An 18,233-nucleotide genomic window follows, 5' to 3' on the forward strand; every position below is an offset into this window, starting at 1 on the left:
TTAAATATAATAATTATAGAATCAGGAAATAGATAAAATATCTAATTTTTTTTTAAAGAAAATATTTATTAAATTATAATAATATTTAAAAAAAGTCTGCTTTATCTTTTTTTTCTTAATTAATTTAAATATTTTATAATAAAAATTTATTTTCTCTGTAATAGTCTTCTTAATTATACTTAAAAATATAATAAATATTTCTGATTTAGAATTCTGAAGATATCTATAAAAAATAATAATTTTAATAAAAATTATTTTAATTTTTTTTAAAATATTTCTTTCCTGGGGGCTCTGGAGAACTTTAAAAATTTAATATTAAAAATTTTAATTTATCAGATTTCAGTATATTTTAACTAGAATCTCTTATAATATATTTTAATAAATTTAAAATATTTCAGGTTTTATTTTAAAAGAGAATATTTATAATAAAATATTAATTATTTTTTAGAAATTATAATTTTATTAGATAGTATCTTACTAATAATTTTAATTAATTTAATATTATAATAAAATATTCTAGAAAATTTATTATAGTAGTCCAGCCTTGACTTTATCTTATAAAAAAAGATAATTAAATTATACTAGCTTACTTTACTAGTAATTTAATAAAATTTTTTATTTTATAAATTATATTTATTCCAGAATAATATCATGGCAGTCTAATTTAAATATCAGAAATAATATATTATAGAACTAGTATCTATTAATTATAAATATAAATTAAATAATATAAATTAAAAATATTATAGTCTTATTATTAAAGCTTATAATAATATAATTAATCTTAAAAAAAAATAATATTAATTTAGAATTAATAAATTATTTAAATAATAAAAATAATATTTATATAAATATAAATATTAACTCTAGTATTAATAAGAATATATACAGATACTATTAATCTATTATTTAATATTAAAATTTTAATAATAAAATTTTTATTCTCTTAGTCTAGCAGATCTTATAAATCTAATAAATTAATATTAATATTTATTTTATCTAAAAAAAAAACTTTTTTTAAATATTATTTTTTATTAAATTATTATTTTCTATTATTTTTAATAGCTTAATTTAATCTATTTTTTTCTTTAGATAATTCTAGATTAAATATTTCTATTCTTAATAGATAAAGCAGTATTTTTTAATTATTATATAAGTATATTTTTCTAATTTTATATTAGTAGCGCAGCTGATATTATAAAATATTTTAATTAGAATAAAAAAGATTATAATTATAATAATAATAATAGTTAATATAAATAGCTGGTAATTCAGGATACTAATCTTATTATAATATTTTATTATATTATTAATTAAGTCTAATAATCAGGTATACTTCTTAATATATTATTTAAATATTATATTATTATTATTAAAGCAGGACATGGTCAGCTTTTATAATTTAAATAAAAAATATTAATAAAAAAATTTTTTTTAATAAATTTTAATAATACCTGTCTCTACAGCAAGATAGTAAAATATAAATATAAAATTATAAAATTTATTATTAATTATTATTTTAAGTTTCTGATATTATCAGCATATATTATAAGACTTATTTAAATTAGTATAAATAATTTTTAAATATTTAAGTATATCAGTTATATTTATATAGAAGTTTAAAGTATCAGAATAAAATTAAAAAATTAAATATTTTCTAATATTATCTTTATAGTAGTTAGTTATATAAGCTTATCAGATAATAATTATATTTAAATAATTTATATTAATTTCCAACTTCTGCTATATTACAAGAAACTAATTTTTAAAATTAATAATTTTATTATTATTAAATAAAGATAAATTAAAGATTTTTATTAATTTCTTAGATTCAGGAGTCTCAGCTGCTCAGTTATTCTAATTATTAAATTAAAGAAATTAAATAATATATAAATTATATTTATATATTAATTTATTATAGTTATTATTAAGCTTGTCTTATTAATAAATAATTTTATATATTTTTATTTCTACTTCTTTTATAATATAGAGAATTATATTAAAGATTTTATTAGAATTCTTTATATATAATTTATAAAATTAATTATAAATAATATTTTTTTTATTATCAGGCTCTCCTCCCAGCAGAATTATTAAATATTATTAAGAATTTATAATATTTAATACTAATTCAGTATAGCTTTCTTTAATTATTATAAATATTTTTATTAATTATTTTAGTTCAGGTCTCAGTTAGATTATTTTATTTTAGCTGTATTTAACATTATTAAATATATATAAAAAATAATATCAGCTACTGAGCTAGATAGCTGGCAGTATATAATATTAACTTAAAAAATAGATAATAAAATAATACTAGAAATTATATAGAAGCTGATTAAATAATTAAATTTAATATTATTTAACAAGAATTTCTAGTATAAGGAAAGAAAGAAAGAAGCTCAAGAAGAATATATAATTATATAAAGATAAATAAACTATATAAGGCAGGTAAATAAAGCAAATAAAACAAAAGTTATATAATCCTGAGATGTCACTCACCATCACAAATATTATATAACTTTTTTTTTTAAAATAAATAATTAACTAGATACCCGCTATCCCACGACCCCTGATTAATCTTAATAAACTCAAAAAATTTATATAATATATTACAAAGAATCTTAAAAAATAATATAATTATTATAATCAAATCTTAGTCTTTATAATAAAGATAGATAATAACTACTTCCAGCTCTAGCAGGATTTTACTATAAAAAATACTATAATAATTTACTAAGCCTAGTAAATTATAAATATTAATTACTAATTTATTAAAATATTTACTACCAAGAAGATCACTATCAAAAAAAAAATTAGATATTAAAAAAATATATTAGAATTATTTAAGCTGTTATATTTATAATTAGTATCTCTAATTAAATACTTAAATTTATTATTAAAAATATAATAACTATTCTAATAAAAATAATTTTATTAATTAATCTTAATTTTTTTATCTTTATTTCTCTCTCTGAGCATATTCCTAATTTTAATAAATTTAAAAATAATTATATTAATTTTATCCAATTTATCTCCCAGATCTAAAAAAAAATATTTATTAATTATAATTATTATTTAATCTTATAAATCTATATATTCTATATTATAAGCTATCTAGAAAAAATACTGTATAACTAAATCTAATTTTATATTAAAAATAAAATCTGTACCCTGGCAGACTATATAAAGATTTTAAAATTTTTATAATATATTTTTAAAAATTCTAATTATATTTATAATATTTAATTAGAATTATATTATCTAAAGCAGGATAATCAGAAATTTAATATTTATTTTATTAAATTTTAATATTTAATTTAAAAAGCCAGAATATATCTGGATATATTATTTTTAATATTAAAAAAAATATTAATTATAAGCTGAAAGTTATATTTCTGAATAATATTTTATTTAAAAAAAATTATTATATTCTAGCTTATTTTCTCTAGTTTCTGAATAGTAAAAGACTATAATATATTTTAAATTTTTATAATAAATTTTAAAAGCTATTTACTGGATCAGCTAATTTTATTTTTTTTTAAAAAAATCTTATAAAAGCCTTCTATAAACTCTACTAATAAAAAATCTTTTATTTTAGATTATAATCTTATAGATTTCTCTATCTTTTACTATCTATTATCCCGGCCTAAATCTATCTAAAAAAAGAAAAAAAAATATTTTTACTGCAGTTTCAGCTAGTATCTAATCTAAGATTATTTTAAATTTAATATTTATATTTAGTATACCAGCTATTTTATATATTTAATTTTATTATTAGAAATATATTTATTATTTTATTATTATTTTTTATTTATAGCCCTGGCTCTAGTTTATTTTTTAATTTTTTTAATATTTTAATTTATTAAAATATTATATCCAGAATATTTATATTCCCCAGATCTAAGTAAGTAATTAAAAAAAGTCTGTCTAATTTAAACTGTTATTAAATTATATTCTTAATATAAATTTATATCTTATCTAAAACTGCTACTAGAAAACTCTTAATTAAAGAAAAATTCTAAAAAATTAATTTAATAATAATTTTTATTATGCTAAATCCTGAAGAAGAATAAATTTTTATTTATATTATATTTAATACCAGCTATATTATATTTTATATTATAAATAAAAATTAGACTAAGATCCAGCAGTTATTATTATATTTTTTAAAATATTTTAAATTTATTATAAAATTTAACAGCTATAAAAATAAGACTAAAATAATTATTTATTATATCTGAGTTATTCTGAAAATATATAATTATATTAAAAAAATATCTCTTTTTTAATTATTTAATTAATATATTTTTTAATTATAATCAGTCTACTCTAGCTGAAGCTTTATAATTTTTATATAAATTTTATTAATTATATTCTCTAATTTACCAGTCCTTATTACTAGAAGTATTATAATATTTTAATTTAATTAATTAAAATCTATATTTTTTATAATATCCCGGCCTGTGCCTGACCAGTAAATATATATTTATTTAAATTTTTAAAAAATAAAAATATTTAGCCTGTCTCTTTAAATATATATATTATATATATTTACTAAAATTATCTTATTTATATAATTATTATAATTTAATTTAATATAGTACTCCACACTGCTCTTAACTAGAAAAAGCTTGAATTATCTAAGAAATTCTAGAAATTTACTGATATATTTTTTTTTTAGAAAATAAAGAAGCTCCTGCTTTACTATATTTATAATTATATTATTATTTTAGAAAAAAAAAAGTCCTGCTATTTAAATTCCTATATAAAATATTCTAAAAAAAATTAATAATTTTTTATAAGTAGCTAGTCAAGAATCTATAAAAAAAATTTATTTATTTTAATTTTTTTTTAATAATCTCTCTAGTCCTATTTATCAAGAAGCTAGATAAAAATCTGAGATTTTATATAAATTATTATATTTTAAATATTATTTTAATTAAGAATTACTACCTGTTACTACTAATCAAGAAAAATCTGAATAATTTAAAGAAAATACAGTATTTTATTAAAATTAATATTATTAATATTTTTAATAATATCTAGATTATTAAAAACTAAAAATATTTAATAGTATTTTATATGAGACTTAGTCTTTATAAATTATTAATTATATTATTTAAATTATTAAAAGCTTCTACTATCTTCTAGTATTATATTAATAATATTCTATAAAATTACCTGGATATATTTTATATAATTTATTTAAATAATATTTTTATCTAAAATTAAACTAGAAATAAGTATCTGAACTATATTAAAAAAGTTTTTTAAAAATTCTGTATAGCTGGTTTATTTATTAAATTATTTAAATATAAATTTATTATTTTTAAAATTAAGTTCCTGAGCCTTATTATAAATTATAATAAATTTTATATAAATTTTAAAAAAATTAAGATTATTATTAATTAATTTATTTTAATTTATATTACTAATATACAAATCTTTCTAGACTTTAGTAATTTCTATTATTATTTTATTTAAGATTTCTTTAAGTTAACTGCCCTGCTTATATATCTTATTAAAAAAAATATTTTTTTTAATAAAATATAATTTACTAGAATATTTTTAATTATTTACTAGAATATTTTTAATTATTTACTAGAATATTTTTAATTATTTATAAAAGATTTTTATAAATATTTTTATATTCCAGCTCTTTAATTAAACCTGTAAGATAATATTTAAAATTAATATTTTTAATTATATCTCTGCTGAAATTTTATTTTAATATAGTAATAATAATTTATTATATTTTATTATTTTTTTTTTTAAAAAATATACCCTGACAAAGTATAATTATAAAATTTATAATAAAGAATTTCTTATAATTATTTATTATTTTAAAAAGTAGCATCCAGAACTTGAAAAAATTTTATTTTTAATTTAAATTATTATAAATTACTATAATCTAAAATATTTTATATTTATTAAGCTCCTGAACCATTACCAGATCTAATAATTAGAATTTTTATTTTATTTTAATTTTTATATTATTTATTATTCTAAATATTATAGAACTAAGTCTGACAGTCTAACTAGAAAATCAGAAAATCTTTCTAAAGAAAAAAATAAATAATTATTATATTAAAACTAAATTATATTTAAATAAGAGAACCTAGATTCTGTTTATTTTATAAAAAAAAATCTTAATTTATTACCTGCACATAAAAATTCTGTAAAAAATTTTTATAAAATTTTTTTAAATCTTATTTATTCTATTAGTAATAAATTTAAATAATTATAGAAACCTGATCTACCAGTTATTTAAAAAAATTTTATAAAAAGTTTCTATAAATTTATTTTAATTCTAGTAACCCGACAATTAATCTAGATTATTTTTAAAAATAAATAAAATTTATAATTATTTTTTAAAATCTAAATTATCCTGCAAGATATATACAAGAAAAATAAATAAATATTAAATATTTTAAAAATACTAGTAATAAACAGAGACTAATATCTAGATATTTTCTTAGCTTTTTATAAAAGAAGAGAAAGCTTATTATATTATAAAAATTATTTATAAATTCCTGATTATACTGATCTGAAAATTAATTTAATTTATTTAATTTATAATAAATCCTTCTCAAAACATCCCAGAAAATTTTATATTTATAAATTCTTAGTCTAAGAATACTACTGGCTAAACCAGTACTATTATATAAAATAATAAATAAGAAATTACTATATTTACTGAAAAATAATCTTTTTATAAAAAATTAAATAAAATATTTTAAAATTATTACTAATTCTAAAATATATTTAATAAAATATATTTATAGATTTTATTATTTATCTACCAAAGAGTAGAGACTATAATATAATATTAATAATTATTAATTACTTAATTAAAATAAAGTATTTAATTTTTTATAATATTATAATTAATACTACCACTGTGGTTCTTATATATATTTAATATATATAAAAATTATATAAATTATTTTATTTTATTATTTTTAATAGGAGTTTCTAATTTATTACTAATTTCTAGAGATATCTAACCCAGTACTTAAATATTAAAAATAAGTTATTAATAATTTATTATCCAGAAACTAACAGGCAGATAAAACAGATAAATATTATATTTAAATAATATTTTTATATTTATATAAATTACTTACAGAATAATTAATCTAGCTAATTATTTTTAACTAAATTTATTTTAAATATTATTTATTCTGATATAATTAAAATTATCTTATTTTTTATTAATTATAGTTTTTATTCTTATATAAAATTTAAATCTATATCTGTATTAAATTAATCTACTATTAAAAATATAGAATAATTTACTATTAAAATATAAGTAATTATTAAATTTATATAAATTAAAATAATTATAATTTAAGCCAAGCATATAAAGCAGATAGATAAAAAATATTATTTTAATTTAAAATTTTAAAAAAATTAAAAGATCTAGCTGAATACCCAATTTATTAAAATCTTATAATTTAATAAAAAATTTAATTAAAATACTTTAAATTTATATTTAATTAAGTAGATTATTAATTTATATATTTATTATCTAATATTTCTATTCAGTATAAAGATCTATTTAATATTTTATATAAACTTATTTATTTCTACTAGTAATAATCTATTATTAAATTAATATTAATCTTTTTCTTTCTATATTAAAGTCAATAGTCTTAAAAAATAAAAAATTAAAAATATATTAGATTTCTTTTAGAATTATTATAAACAAAGCTGATCCCAGCTAGTTTATCTTATTAAATAAAAAAAATATATTAATTCTACTATAGAATCTGTTAAATATCTAGAAAATATTTATTAAATTATTAAGAATTTTTATTATTATTATCTAGATAAGCCTAGATCTTCTTCTTATAAGAGCTCAGCTTAAGAAAAAAGAGAATATTATTATAATATTAGTTATAAAGTACTACCCAGACTGATTACTTAAATATATAATCTAAAGAGACATAAAATTTACTAGTTTTCTAGATTTTATTTATAGCTTTGAGCTATATCTTATCTATCTTTCTATATATAGCCTGACTGTAGTTAGTCAGCCAGTCTCTTGTCTATTTCTGTTTCCTGTTTAAGCTATTTTCCTACCACCCCTGCCAGCCCGCACCTTGACAATATTATAATTATTATAATATAGCAGGTAGAATTAATTATTAATTATTAAATTTATAATATTAATTATACAGCTCTCTATTATCTATTTAATAATATATATAATTTATACTATTTATAGCTTATTATTAGTTATTTTTATTCTACTATTTTTATTTACTATCTTTAATTTTTTTATAGATAGCTATCTAAATAGTTTTATTTTAATATTATTATTATAATTATATTCTTATATTATTTATTATAATTTATTATAAAATCTATAACAGAATCTACAGCAGGATCTATTTACAGTTATATAAAAATTATTTTTTCTTTTCTTTCTTTCTTTTTTTTTTATTATCTTATTTTTTTTTATTAAAATTTCTACTACTGTACTTCTACCAAGTCTAATTTTTATATTATTATTTTAAATTATTTTTTATATTATTATTATACCTGCTACTATATCTGCTGTTATAACTATTATTATTATTATAATTATTTTTATTTCTACCAGCCTGCTTTTCTATAAAAAAAAATCTGTTTTCTTTATTATAAAAAATTTTTTTAAATTTCTAGATTTCTCAACTAAAATTCTAGAAAAGATTATTATAATCCTGGAAGTCATCAAGAAGATTATTAATATTATATTAGAAATTAAGAAGATATATAATAAGATAAAGAAAATAAAAAAAATAATTTAAGATTAATAAAAATTTTAAGTAAGTTTATATCTTTTTAAATATATAATTAATATATAACTGATATATAACCAGTACTTTATTATTAGTATTATAATAGGTTATTTTAAGAAGATTATTATTAAAAATATAAAATAAAAAAAAAATAGAAAAAAAGAATAATTTAATAATTATTTAAATAATAATATTCAGATATAATTTCTCATAAAAATATAAATTTTTATAATTATTAATTTTATAATAATTTAATATAATTTATCACCTAGTATATTTTATAAATATTATAATTTATTTATTTAAATTTTAATCTAGTATTTTTTTCCTTATCCTATTTATATTTTCTAATTTTTATTTAATATTATTATTTTTATTTTTATTCTTATTTTTATTTTTATATTTATATTTATTATTAGTATTATACTTATTTTTATTCTTATTTTTATTACTCTGCTGTTGCCCTTATTTACTAATATTAAATATAATTTTAATTATTTTATTCTTATTCTGAATAGCTAATTCTGATTCTTATAAATAAAATTTAATTATATTTATTTTATTATTAGAGTAATCTGACTTATTAAATTCTTCTAGAAAAAAATATTTTTTCTTATATATTTTAACAGGATTATTTTTTATAAATTTATTTATATTAATAATCAGACAGGTATGGTATATCTTAATTATAAATATTAAATAATAAAAAAAATTTTTAATATTAAGCTTATTCTAAAATTTATTATAATTATATAAATTATTAAAAATATACAGAATAAAATAATAATTTTATTTATTTAATAAAGCAGTACTAGATATATTTATAAAATATTATTTACTAATATTTATAAAATAAGTTAATATTATAAACTAGGTTATAATATCTGATATTAATTAATATTATTTATAAAAGTCTTTTATTATTTTCTTTACTTATACTGTAATTAATCTTTATTTAAATTAAAATAATTATTAATAAATAATATCTGCTAGATCCAAGAAAAAATATTAAATATTTAATTAAATTTAAATTAACTAGCTATAATCTAGTAAACTAAAATAAAATTAATTAATTAATAAATTTTTTATATTTATTAAGAAGAGAGAGTGAGAGTCCAGTTATTAAATTTCTTTAATATTAAATTTAAGAATTTATTCTTCTATATTTTATAAAAATTATGGATATAGATTACTGTATTTTTATATATTTTATAAATAATAAAAAAATTAGAAAATACCTGCTTAACTAGTTATATTATTTTTTTATTATCTAGAATAATAATAAATTACTATTATATATAAAAATTATCTTTTTAAATATCTTACTGTCTGATTTAGAAACTTTAATTTAATTAAATAAATTAATAGAAATAACTAGTTTTAATTAAATTAATTTATTTTTTTATAAATTATAATAATTAATAAGTAATTATTCTTGTGGAGACTATTAGTATAACTAAAAATTATTATTTTTATTAATCTAACTATCAGAATTAGATTCTTATTTATTAAAAAAATAAATAAATATTAAGACTTTCTGGAGATTTTATAATAATAATAATATAATAATAATATTTAATATTATTACAGCTATAGTAGTATATCTTAATTAAAATAAACTAATTAAATTCTGGTTCTAGAGAAATAAGAAATCTAGTTTATTTATTTTTTTTTTATAATTTTATATAGAAAAATCTAGTTCTAAAAAAATTAAATTATATTATTTTTTATTTTAGCTGTCTTTGATACTTGCTTAAAATATATTTTTAATTATAATATTTTTTTTAAAAGTTATTATTATTAGTAGTATATAAATATTTAATATTTAAAAAATATTATTTATTTTATTATATTTAATATTAATAATACTTCTTACATGAGTCCCAGTTAAGAGAAAAAATAAGTTTATTAAAAATAAAACTAGTATTAAGCTAATATTAATTAATATATTTTAAAATAATATCTTTAAAATCTATTCTAGATAATATTTATTATTTTTATTTATTAAATATCAGTAGAAATATAGGACAGATATTAATATAATAATATTATAATATAAAAACCAGCTACTGAGTATTTTTATATAATAAAAATAAATAAAAAAAGACAAGAAAACATCTATAATTTAAGTATTATTTTTTTATTATTAATAATATATTAATAAATAGATACTGTTAGGATATCTAGTATATAAATATATTTATATATAAAATATATTTTTTATTATAGATATATATTTATAACTTTTTTATATTATTCTATATATCTTTTTAATAAATTTTTATATTATTATTAATTTATTTTTTAGCTGATTATATTATCTCTAATATTTATTAATCTTTTATATTCCTTAATTTATTTATTTTATAATTATTTATAAGTTATTTATAGAAGTCTTTTATAGTATAATTATAATTTTATTTCTTATAGAAAAAATGGCTGCTGTATTTCTAGTAATTAAAATAAATATTATTATTATTATAAGAATAAGATAAGTATAACTATATAAAAGAAAAAATCTTTTATTAAATATAATATAATATAAGAATAAAAATAGCTGATATAATTTTTAAATTAAAATTATATTTTAAATCTTAGTTTAATTATAGTATTCCTGATTTTAATATCTATATCTTTAATTTAGAATATAAGAAGATTAATATTAATAATTTTTTTTTTATATTTATTTTATTTTTAATAAATATAAATAGCTATTTTTTAAGATTCTTAAAACTACTTATATCTATATTAATAAATATATTAATTTATTAATTTTATTATATTTAATTTTTATTTATTAATATATATATCTAGATACCTCATGAAGATTACTAGTAAGAAAAATTTTTATTTTTATATTTATATATATTTTTTTTATATTATTTATATTAATAAGATATTATCTTATACCAGTGCTAATTATTTCCAGATTAATATATATAATATTTTTAATAAATTCTAGAATACTATTGCCTGTATAAATATTAATTAAATTATTTTATTTATTTATATTTATAATATTAATTATACTGCTGTTATCAAGATTTTTTATTATTTTATATATAAGTTTCTCAGTTATTAAAAGATTATTATTTTTAAAAACTGGAATTTTATTTTTATTTTTATAAGAATTATATCCAGCTCTGTCCGGAGAATAAGCTTAAATAAAATAATATTTATAATATATATTCTATATTAGTATATTTTAATTAGAAATATATAATATAATATTAAAATAATTAATAATTTATAATTATTTTTATATTTATAATATATTTTATAAAAATTTTTTATTAAACACTTCATATTATTATCAGTAGAATTAAGATAATTAATAATTAAGAATTATAAAGACTTCAGTTATTCTTTATAAAATTATATATAATTTTATATATTATCTGTTTTATTATTAATTTAATATTTATAATATTATTCTTCTAGAGCTTTTTATTTTTATTTAATATTATTAATTTTTTATCTTATATAATTTATTCTTTAACTAAAATTTTTTTTTTAAATTATTCAGCACGGGGGCTAGTCTAGTATATATTATTATAATAAAATTTAATAAAACTTTCTGTATATTTCTCTTTATTAAATAAATATTAAATATTTTAAATATATAATACTCATATATAAAAATTATATAAATTTAATTTATATATAATATTTAATTTATAGTCTAGTTCTTCATAGCTTTTAAGATAATTAGAAAAAATAAATATAAATTATAATAAAGATTTTATAAGTTCAGACTAGTTAAATTTATTAAATAATTTATAATTAATATTATGCATTTATTAAAATCTTTAATAAATAATTTAATAATAATAAATCTCTTTTTAATTATTAATTTAATATAAATAATTACATGATTCAAGCCAGTCTTAATAAATATAATAAAAATATATATTTTTTTTTTAGAAAAATAAATCTAAACAAGAAACTTCTTTTTCTTGAGAAATATTTGGTTATAAATAATTAATAATATAATATATATTTTAGAAATATTCTATAAAAGCTATTCTAGATTTTCTGTATTAAGTTATAATATATTATTATTATTATTATTAAGTAAAATATTAGTAAAATAATACTTTTTTATTTATATATAAAAGTCTTTTATAAAATTTTTCTTTATTATAATTTTTACTTCTAGACTCAGATATATATAAGCTATTTACTTATATTATTTAATAATATTAAATAATTTTATAATAGTAGAAGCAGGCAGGCTGTTTTTTATATTTATAAAATTTAATTATAATAAATCTAGAATTAGTTTATAAAGATGGCTTATATACTAATAAATATAATTTAACTTTTTTTAATTAATAATAAAAATATTTCTATAATTTATAATTTTATAGGTCTGGTATGCCGTGAACTCTTTTAATTTAAAATTTAAATATAATATTTTTTTAAATATAAAAAGAATATCTATTCTAATTTTATTATTTAATCTAATTAATAATATAAAATTTTATATATATTAAATTATAAGATATTAGAGCAGTTTCCTTAATTAATATAAAATAATATTAATATCTTATACTTTCTTATTAAAAATATATTTTATTATAAACTCCTGACTATAAAATAATTAATTATTTTATATTTTTAAAATAATATTTATAATCTGCTATATACAGCTGCTGGTAAATATTATTTTTATATTAAAATTTAAAAATAAAAAAAATCTTATATATTTCAGAAAATTATATATATTATTATAAAAGAGTATAATTATTAATAAAATATAAAATTTAATATATAATTAAATATAAATAAATAAGATATCTAATTCTCTGTTATATAATAAATAAATTTTATTAAATATAATAATTTTAAAATATTCTTCCAGATTACCTGGGAAATCTGTGGGTATATAAAAATTAATTAAATTATATAATTTTTTTTTATTAATATATTAAATTTTTATTATTTAAAGATTATGGCAGGCCTTCTATATTTAATAAAAAATTATTATAATAATATATATATTTACCAGTCTATTTTTAAAAATCTTATATTTTTTTATTAATTTATTTTTAATATAACTTCCAGCCTGGCGGCATATATTATTATAATAAAATAATATTTAGAATTTCTTAATTATTAATATAATCTTATTTATTCACTGCTTAATAAAATAAGATAAAATAATAATAATTATAAAATAATTTTTTAGAAAATCTGATCTGTTTCTTTTAGTTATAGTAAATTTATATTTAAATTTATTTAATTATTATATTATATCAGCTGTAAAAGCCTTCTATATATTTTTAAAAAAATACTTATATATAAAAAGAATATAATAATTTTCTAAATTTTTTTAATATTAATAATATCTGTAATAATTACTCCATGTAATAAATTAAATTATATAATTTTAATAATATAATTAATATATATAAATTATTAAAATTTTAATTTCTAATTATATAATATTTTCTTTATACAGGAGTTCACTAGATTTTTAATATATAGATTTCTATAGGTCTTCTTATAGTTATTAAATTAATATTTTTAAATATTTAATTATTTTTCATATACTAAGATTTTTTTATAATTCTTTAATATTAATTATATAAATAGATTATTTAAATTTATATTATTATTAAAAGATTATTACAGATTCTCTGCAGCTTGGTATATATTTAATTTAAATATATAATTATTAAATATTTTTAAAATATCTATTTTTTTTTATATATTTAAATTTTTTTAATATAGTCTCACTATCTTTACTAATTTTAATATTTTTAATAATTTTAATATTTTTATTATTTTCAGTATTTTTAATAATTATAATTATTTTTTCTGCCTGAGCTATAATTTAAAATTTTAATAATTATAAAACAGCTTTTATACAGATATAAATTTAAAATAAATCTTTAAGATTAAATATCTCTAACTAATATTTAAGAATTAATTTTTATTAATTACTTAATAGCTTGTACTTCCAGACTAAAATTTATAATTATTATATTTTTAATAGATTTAGAGACTTATTATCAGTAATAAATAATAATAATAATAATAATAAAAATTCTCTATCTAATATTAGTTTTAAAATTTCTTTTATATTTAATTTATTTTTAATTATAAAATTAATCTTTATTTTAACTGCTTATTATATTCTAGTTTTATATATTTTAATAAATTATAATTTTATTATTTTAATTATTAGAGTTAACTGTGAAAGCTTTTTATAAAATATTTTTAAATTTTTATTTAATAAAATTATTCTAAAAATAACTTTACTACTATTTAGCTTATTAATCTATAATAAATTATATATTTATATTAGAATATTTTTTAAACTTTATATTACTGTATCTATAATATTTTTAAAAAAATTTTTTTAATAAAATACTTTTTTTAATCTCTGCATGTTTTCTAATCTTATATTATATAAAAAATAAATAAAATATTTATTAAGATTTTATCCTGTCTTATTAATATATTAATAATTATATTTAATAATATTTTATATCTTTTTTTTAATTATAAGCTTTTAGATCCGGGTAAATCTAGTTTTTTATTTTTAATTATTAATTAAATTCTTTATTATATAATCCCAAAGTTTGAGCCAGTAAAATTTAATTAAATTAAATAATAATTAATTTTTTTAATTATCTTTAAAATTAAATTTTAATAATTTTTATAATTTTTTCTTATTTTTTTTAGTCAGTTTCTATATTATAATTATTTTTATTATAATTATTTTTACTGTATTATTACTTGCTAAAAAAGATTTTATATTATTTTTATTATTTATTTTTTTTATATTAATACTATCTTCTTATATTATTTATAAAAATTTTTTAATTTATTTCTAATTTAATCTATTACCACTTTAGCTATTTTATTTTAATATAAAAAAAGAAAACAGAAATAAGAAAAATAAAAAAAAATAAAATAAATAAAAAAGAAAAAAAAAGAAAAAGTAAGAAAGTAATATAAAAAAAAATAAAAAAATAAAAAGAAAGAAAGATATGATATATATAAAAAAAATAAAATAATAATAAATTAATAATAAAATAATAATAAATAATCTATGGAAAACTCAGTCAGTATAAAAAAGAAATAATAATATAATTTTTTATAAATAAATTAAAGATAGAAAAGTAATAGGCTTTTAATAATAATAAATAATTATAAAATAAGCTTTAAATAGTTGATCTCTTATTATTTTCTTAAATATAGTTTTAAAGTAATATATAAATATTAGTATAATTATTATATACAGTATAATAGAATACTTATGATTTATCTTAGTTAATAATTATTGGAAATTATTATATAACTGGCCATAACTCCCGGTAACTTCCACCAGCGGCCTACTATGTAGATTTTTTGCCAGTCATTTTAGTCTGTCAGAGGCCATCCACAAGACACACTCTAGAACGCTGTGAATAAACATTTGCCAAATGAGAGAAAATCAGTCAAGCCATGAACTGTGGCATGTCTAGGGGTAGCAATCATGCCACGGAACTAGCTGAGATACATTCCTGCTTGGAAATCCAAGGCATTGTTGCTCTTACTCTCAAGGCATCCAGAGTTGCTCGTCAGAGCTTGCTTCACTCAGACTACGTACTCGCCCCATGCTTAGTAGTCTTGACTGCTCACATGCATCCAATGAGTAGAAAGTCGGGCGTAATGGATGCTGAACAGGATGAAAAACAAGCAACTGAATTATGCTGGAAAGCCAAGAAGGCACACTACTAAACGTGCTAGGGGAATGTGTCGAATCGGTGAGCTCAATAAAAGCCCAGAGAGGGGATCCAAATCGATACCCCGTGACTGCCTGAATACTAACATTTAGAATAACCTTGCCATTGACAACCTTGACAGCAACTCAGTTCAACTCTCAATCTCCAAGGAATCCATGAACAATGCCGGTGTAACCTGCCCGAAACCGTTTCTCTGACAGCCCCCATGGACATTCCAATAATCCCCAGGCATCCAGCTTTGCCTCCCAATCCGGAACCAACAAATCCGGATCATGGCAAGGGATGCAACCACCGATTCACAATACACTCGGTGAATGAATGGATCATTGTCTCACCAATGTGTCTCCTTACACCGCCAATGCATGGTCCCTTATAAAGCGGTCCCGGAATCAAGGGGGAAGAGGGGTTACAGAAAAACAAAGACACTGACTGCCAACTCGCCGAATTCGTCCATTGTTGACCGCGATCGTCGTTCTTTCTTCATTCAGGTACCACAGTTCTCCTCCTGCATTGAGTTATATACTTATATCCTACCTGCAAATCCTTCACAAACCTGCTCAAACCCTCTCACCCACTAATTCACTCACGCATTCTTAGAAATCCAAACTTGCTCGCGAAAACAAAGATGCTATTCAAATCCGCCCTCCTCGCAACCGCTTTGTGCCTCTCCGCCACGGCTGCGGCGAACACCAATGCCCCCGTCGTCACTGACAACGATGATGTGACCTACTACGCGCAGCTACAGCCCAAGGATAACACCACTGTCCGCGGGTCTGTGACCATCTTGCCTAAGCCTAGCGGCGTGGGTGTCCTTGTTTCGGCGCACTTCTGGGGAATCCCCGATAATGAACAGCAGTTGGGTACGCTTACTTCCATTTCCTCCCGCTCCTTCATATCGATCCATCAAATGGGGCTTGTGTTTAGAGTTTCCATACGAATCCGAACCCAAACTCAAACCTTGAGTTAATAGCAAACTTACACATCCATACTGACCTATTCTTGAAATGATCAGTCTACCACATCCATCAAAAGCCAGTCCCTAAGGACGGAAACTGCTACAGCACTGGCGCCCATCTGGACCCTTACGGCCGCGGCGATGCTACGCCCTGCGACATCAACGCTCCCCAGACCTGCCAAGTCGGCGACCTCAGCGGCAAGCATGGACCGATCTGGGCACCCGACAACGAGGAATTTACTACCACGTACACTGACTGGTTCCTCTCTAATGTGGAGGGAGAGCCTGCTTTCTTTGGAAACCTCTCATTGGTCGTGCATGCGGCGGATAACTCGCGCCTGGCGTGTGGAAACTTTGTGCAGCTGAAGTAAGACTGGATTGATGAACAATATCTGCTTGGGACTTTAATGTATTGTTGGGCTGGTGTTGTAATTGGGTTAGGTTTGGATTTAATACTTAACTATCGGCATGGTACGTCCTTGCCTATGTGAGACTCTGCACACAGCCCCAAGGTGTTCGTTTTGGAGCGTTTAGCTACTAAGCAGCCTACAATAACTTAATAATTATCATAGCCTCGCGCTAAAAAGCCTTCCTCCCTCTCTAAAGAACTTTCTATTGAAATATATTCTGCATTGAGTATGCATTACATGAGCATCTTGATGAGATGCCCAGAACCTTAACAATACCATATCTATCTCACGTATTGATTGCTTACAGACTGAAGATGGAAGCTTCCTTTCTCTCCCCTTT

General features: G+C 17.0%; 1 protein-coding gene across 1 annotated transcript; it reads left to right on the plus strand.

Annotated features, from left to right (window-relative positions):
• The first annotated feature begins 16,844 nt into the window (after positions 1–16,844).
• Positions 16,845–17,967, plus strand: BO79DRAFT_200225 (putative cytosolic Cu/Zn superoxide dismutase). Its single transcript, XM_025681477.1, has 3 exons — positions 16,845–17,016; positions 17,126–17,388; positions 17,541–17,967. The coding sequence occupies exons 2-3, from the start codon at positions 17,154–17,156 to the stop codon at positions 17,852–17,854; spliced, it is 549 nt and encodes a 182-aa protein (XP_025536864.1). The 5' UTR covers positions 16,845–17,016; positions 17,126–17,153; the 3' UTR covers positions 17,855–17,967.
• Positions 17,968–18,233: the final 266 nt, after the last annotated feature.

This window comes from Aspergillus costaricaensis (assembly GCF_003184835.1).
Source record: "Aspergillus costaricaensis CBS 115574 unplaced genomic scaffold BO79scaffold_28, whole genome shotgun sequence".
NCBI classification, from domain to species: Eukaryota; Fungi; Ascomycota; class Eurotiomycetes; order Eurotiales; family Aspergillaceae; genus Aspergillus; species Aspergillus costaricensis.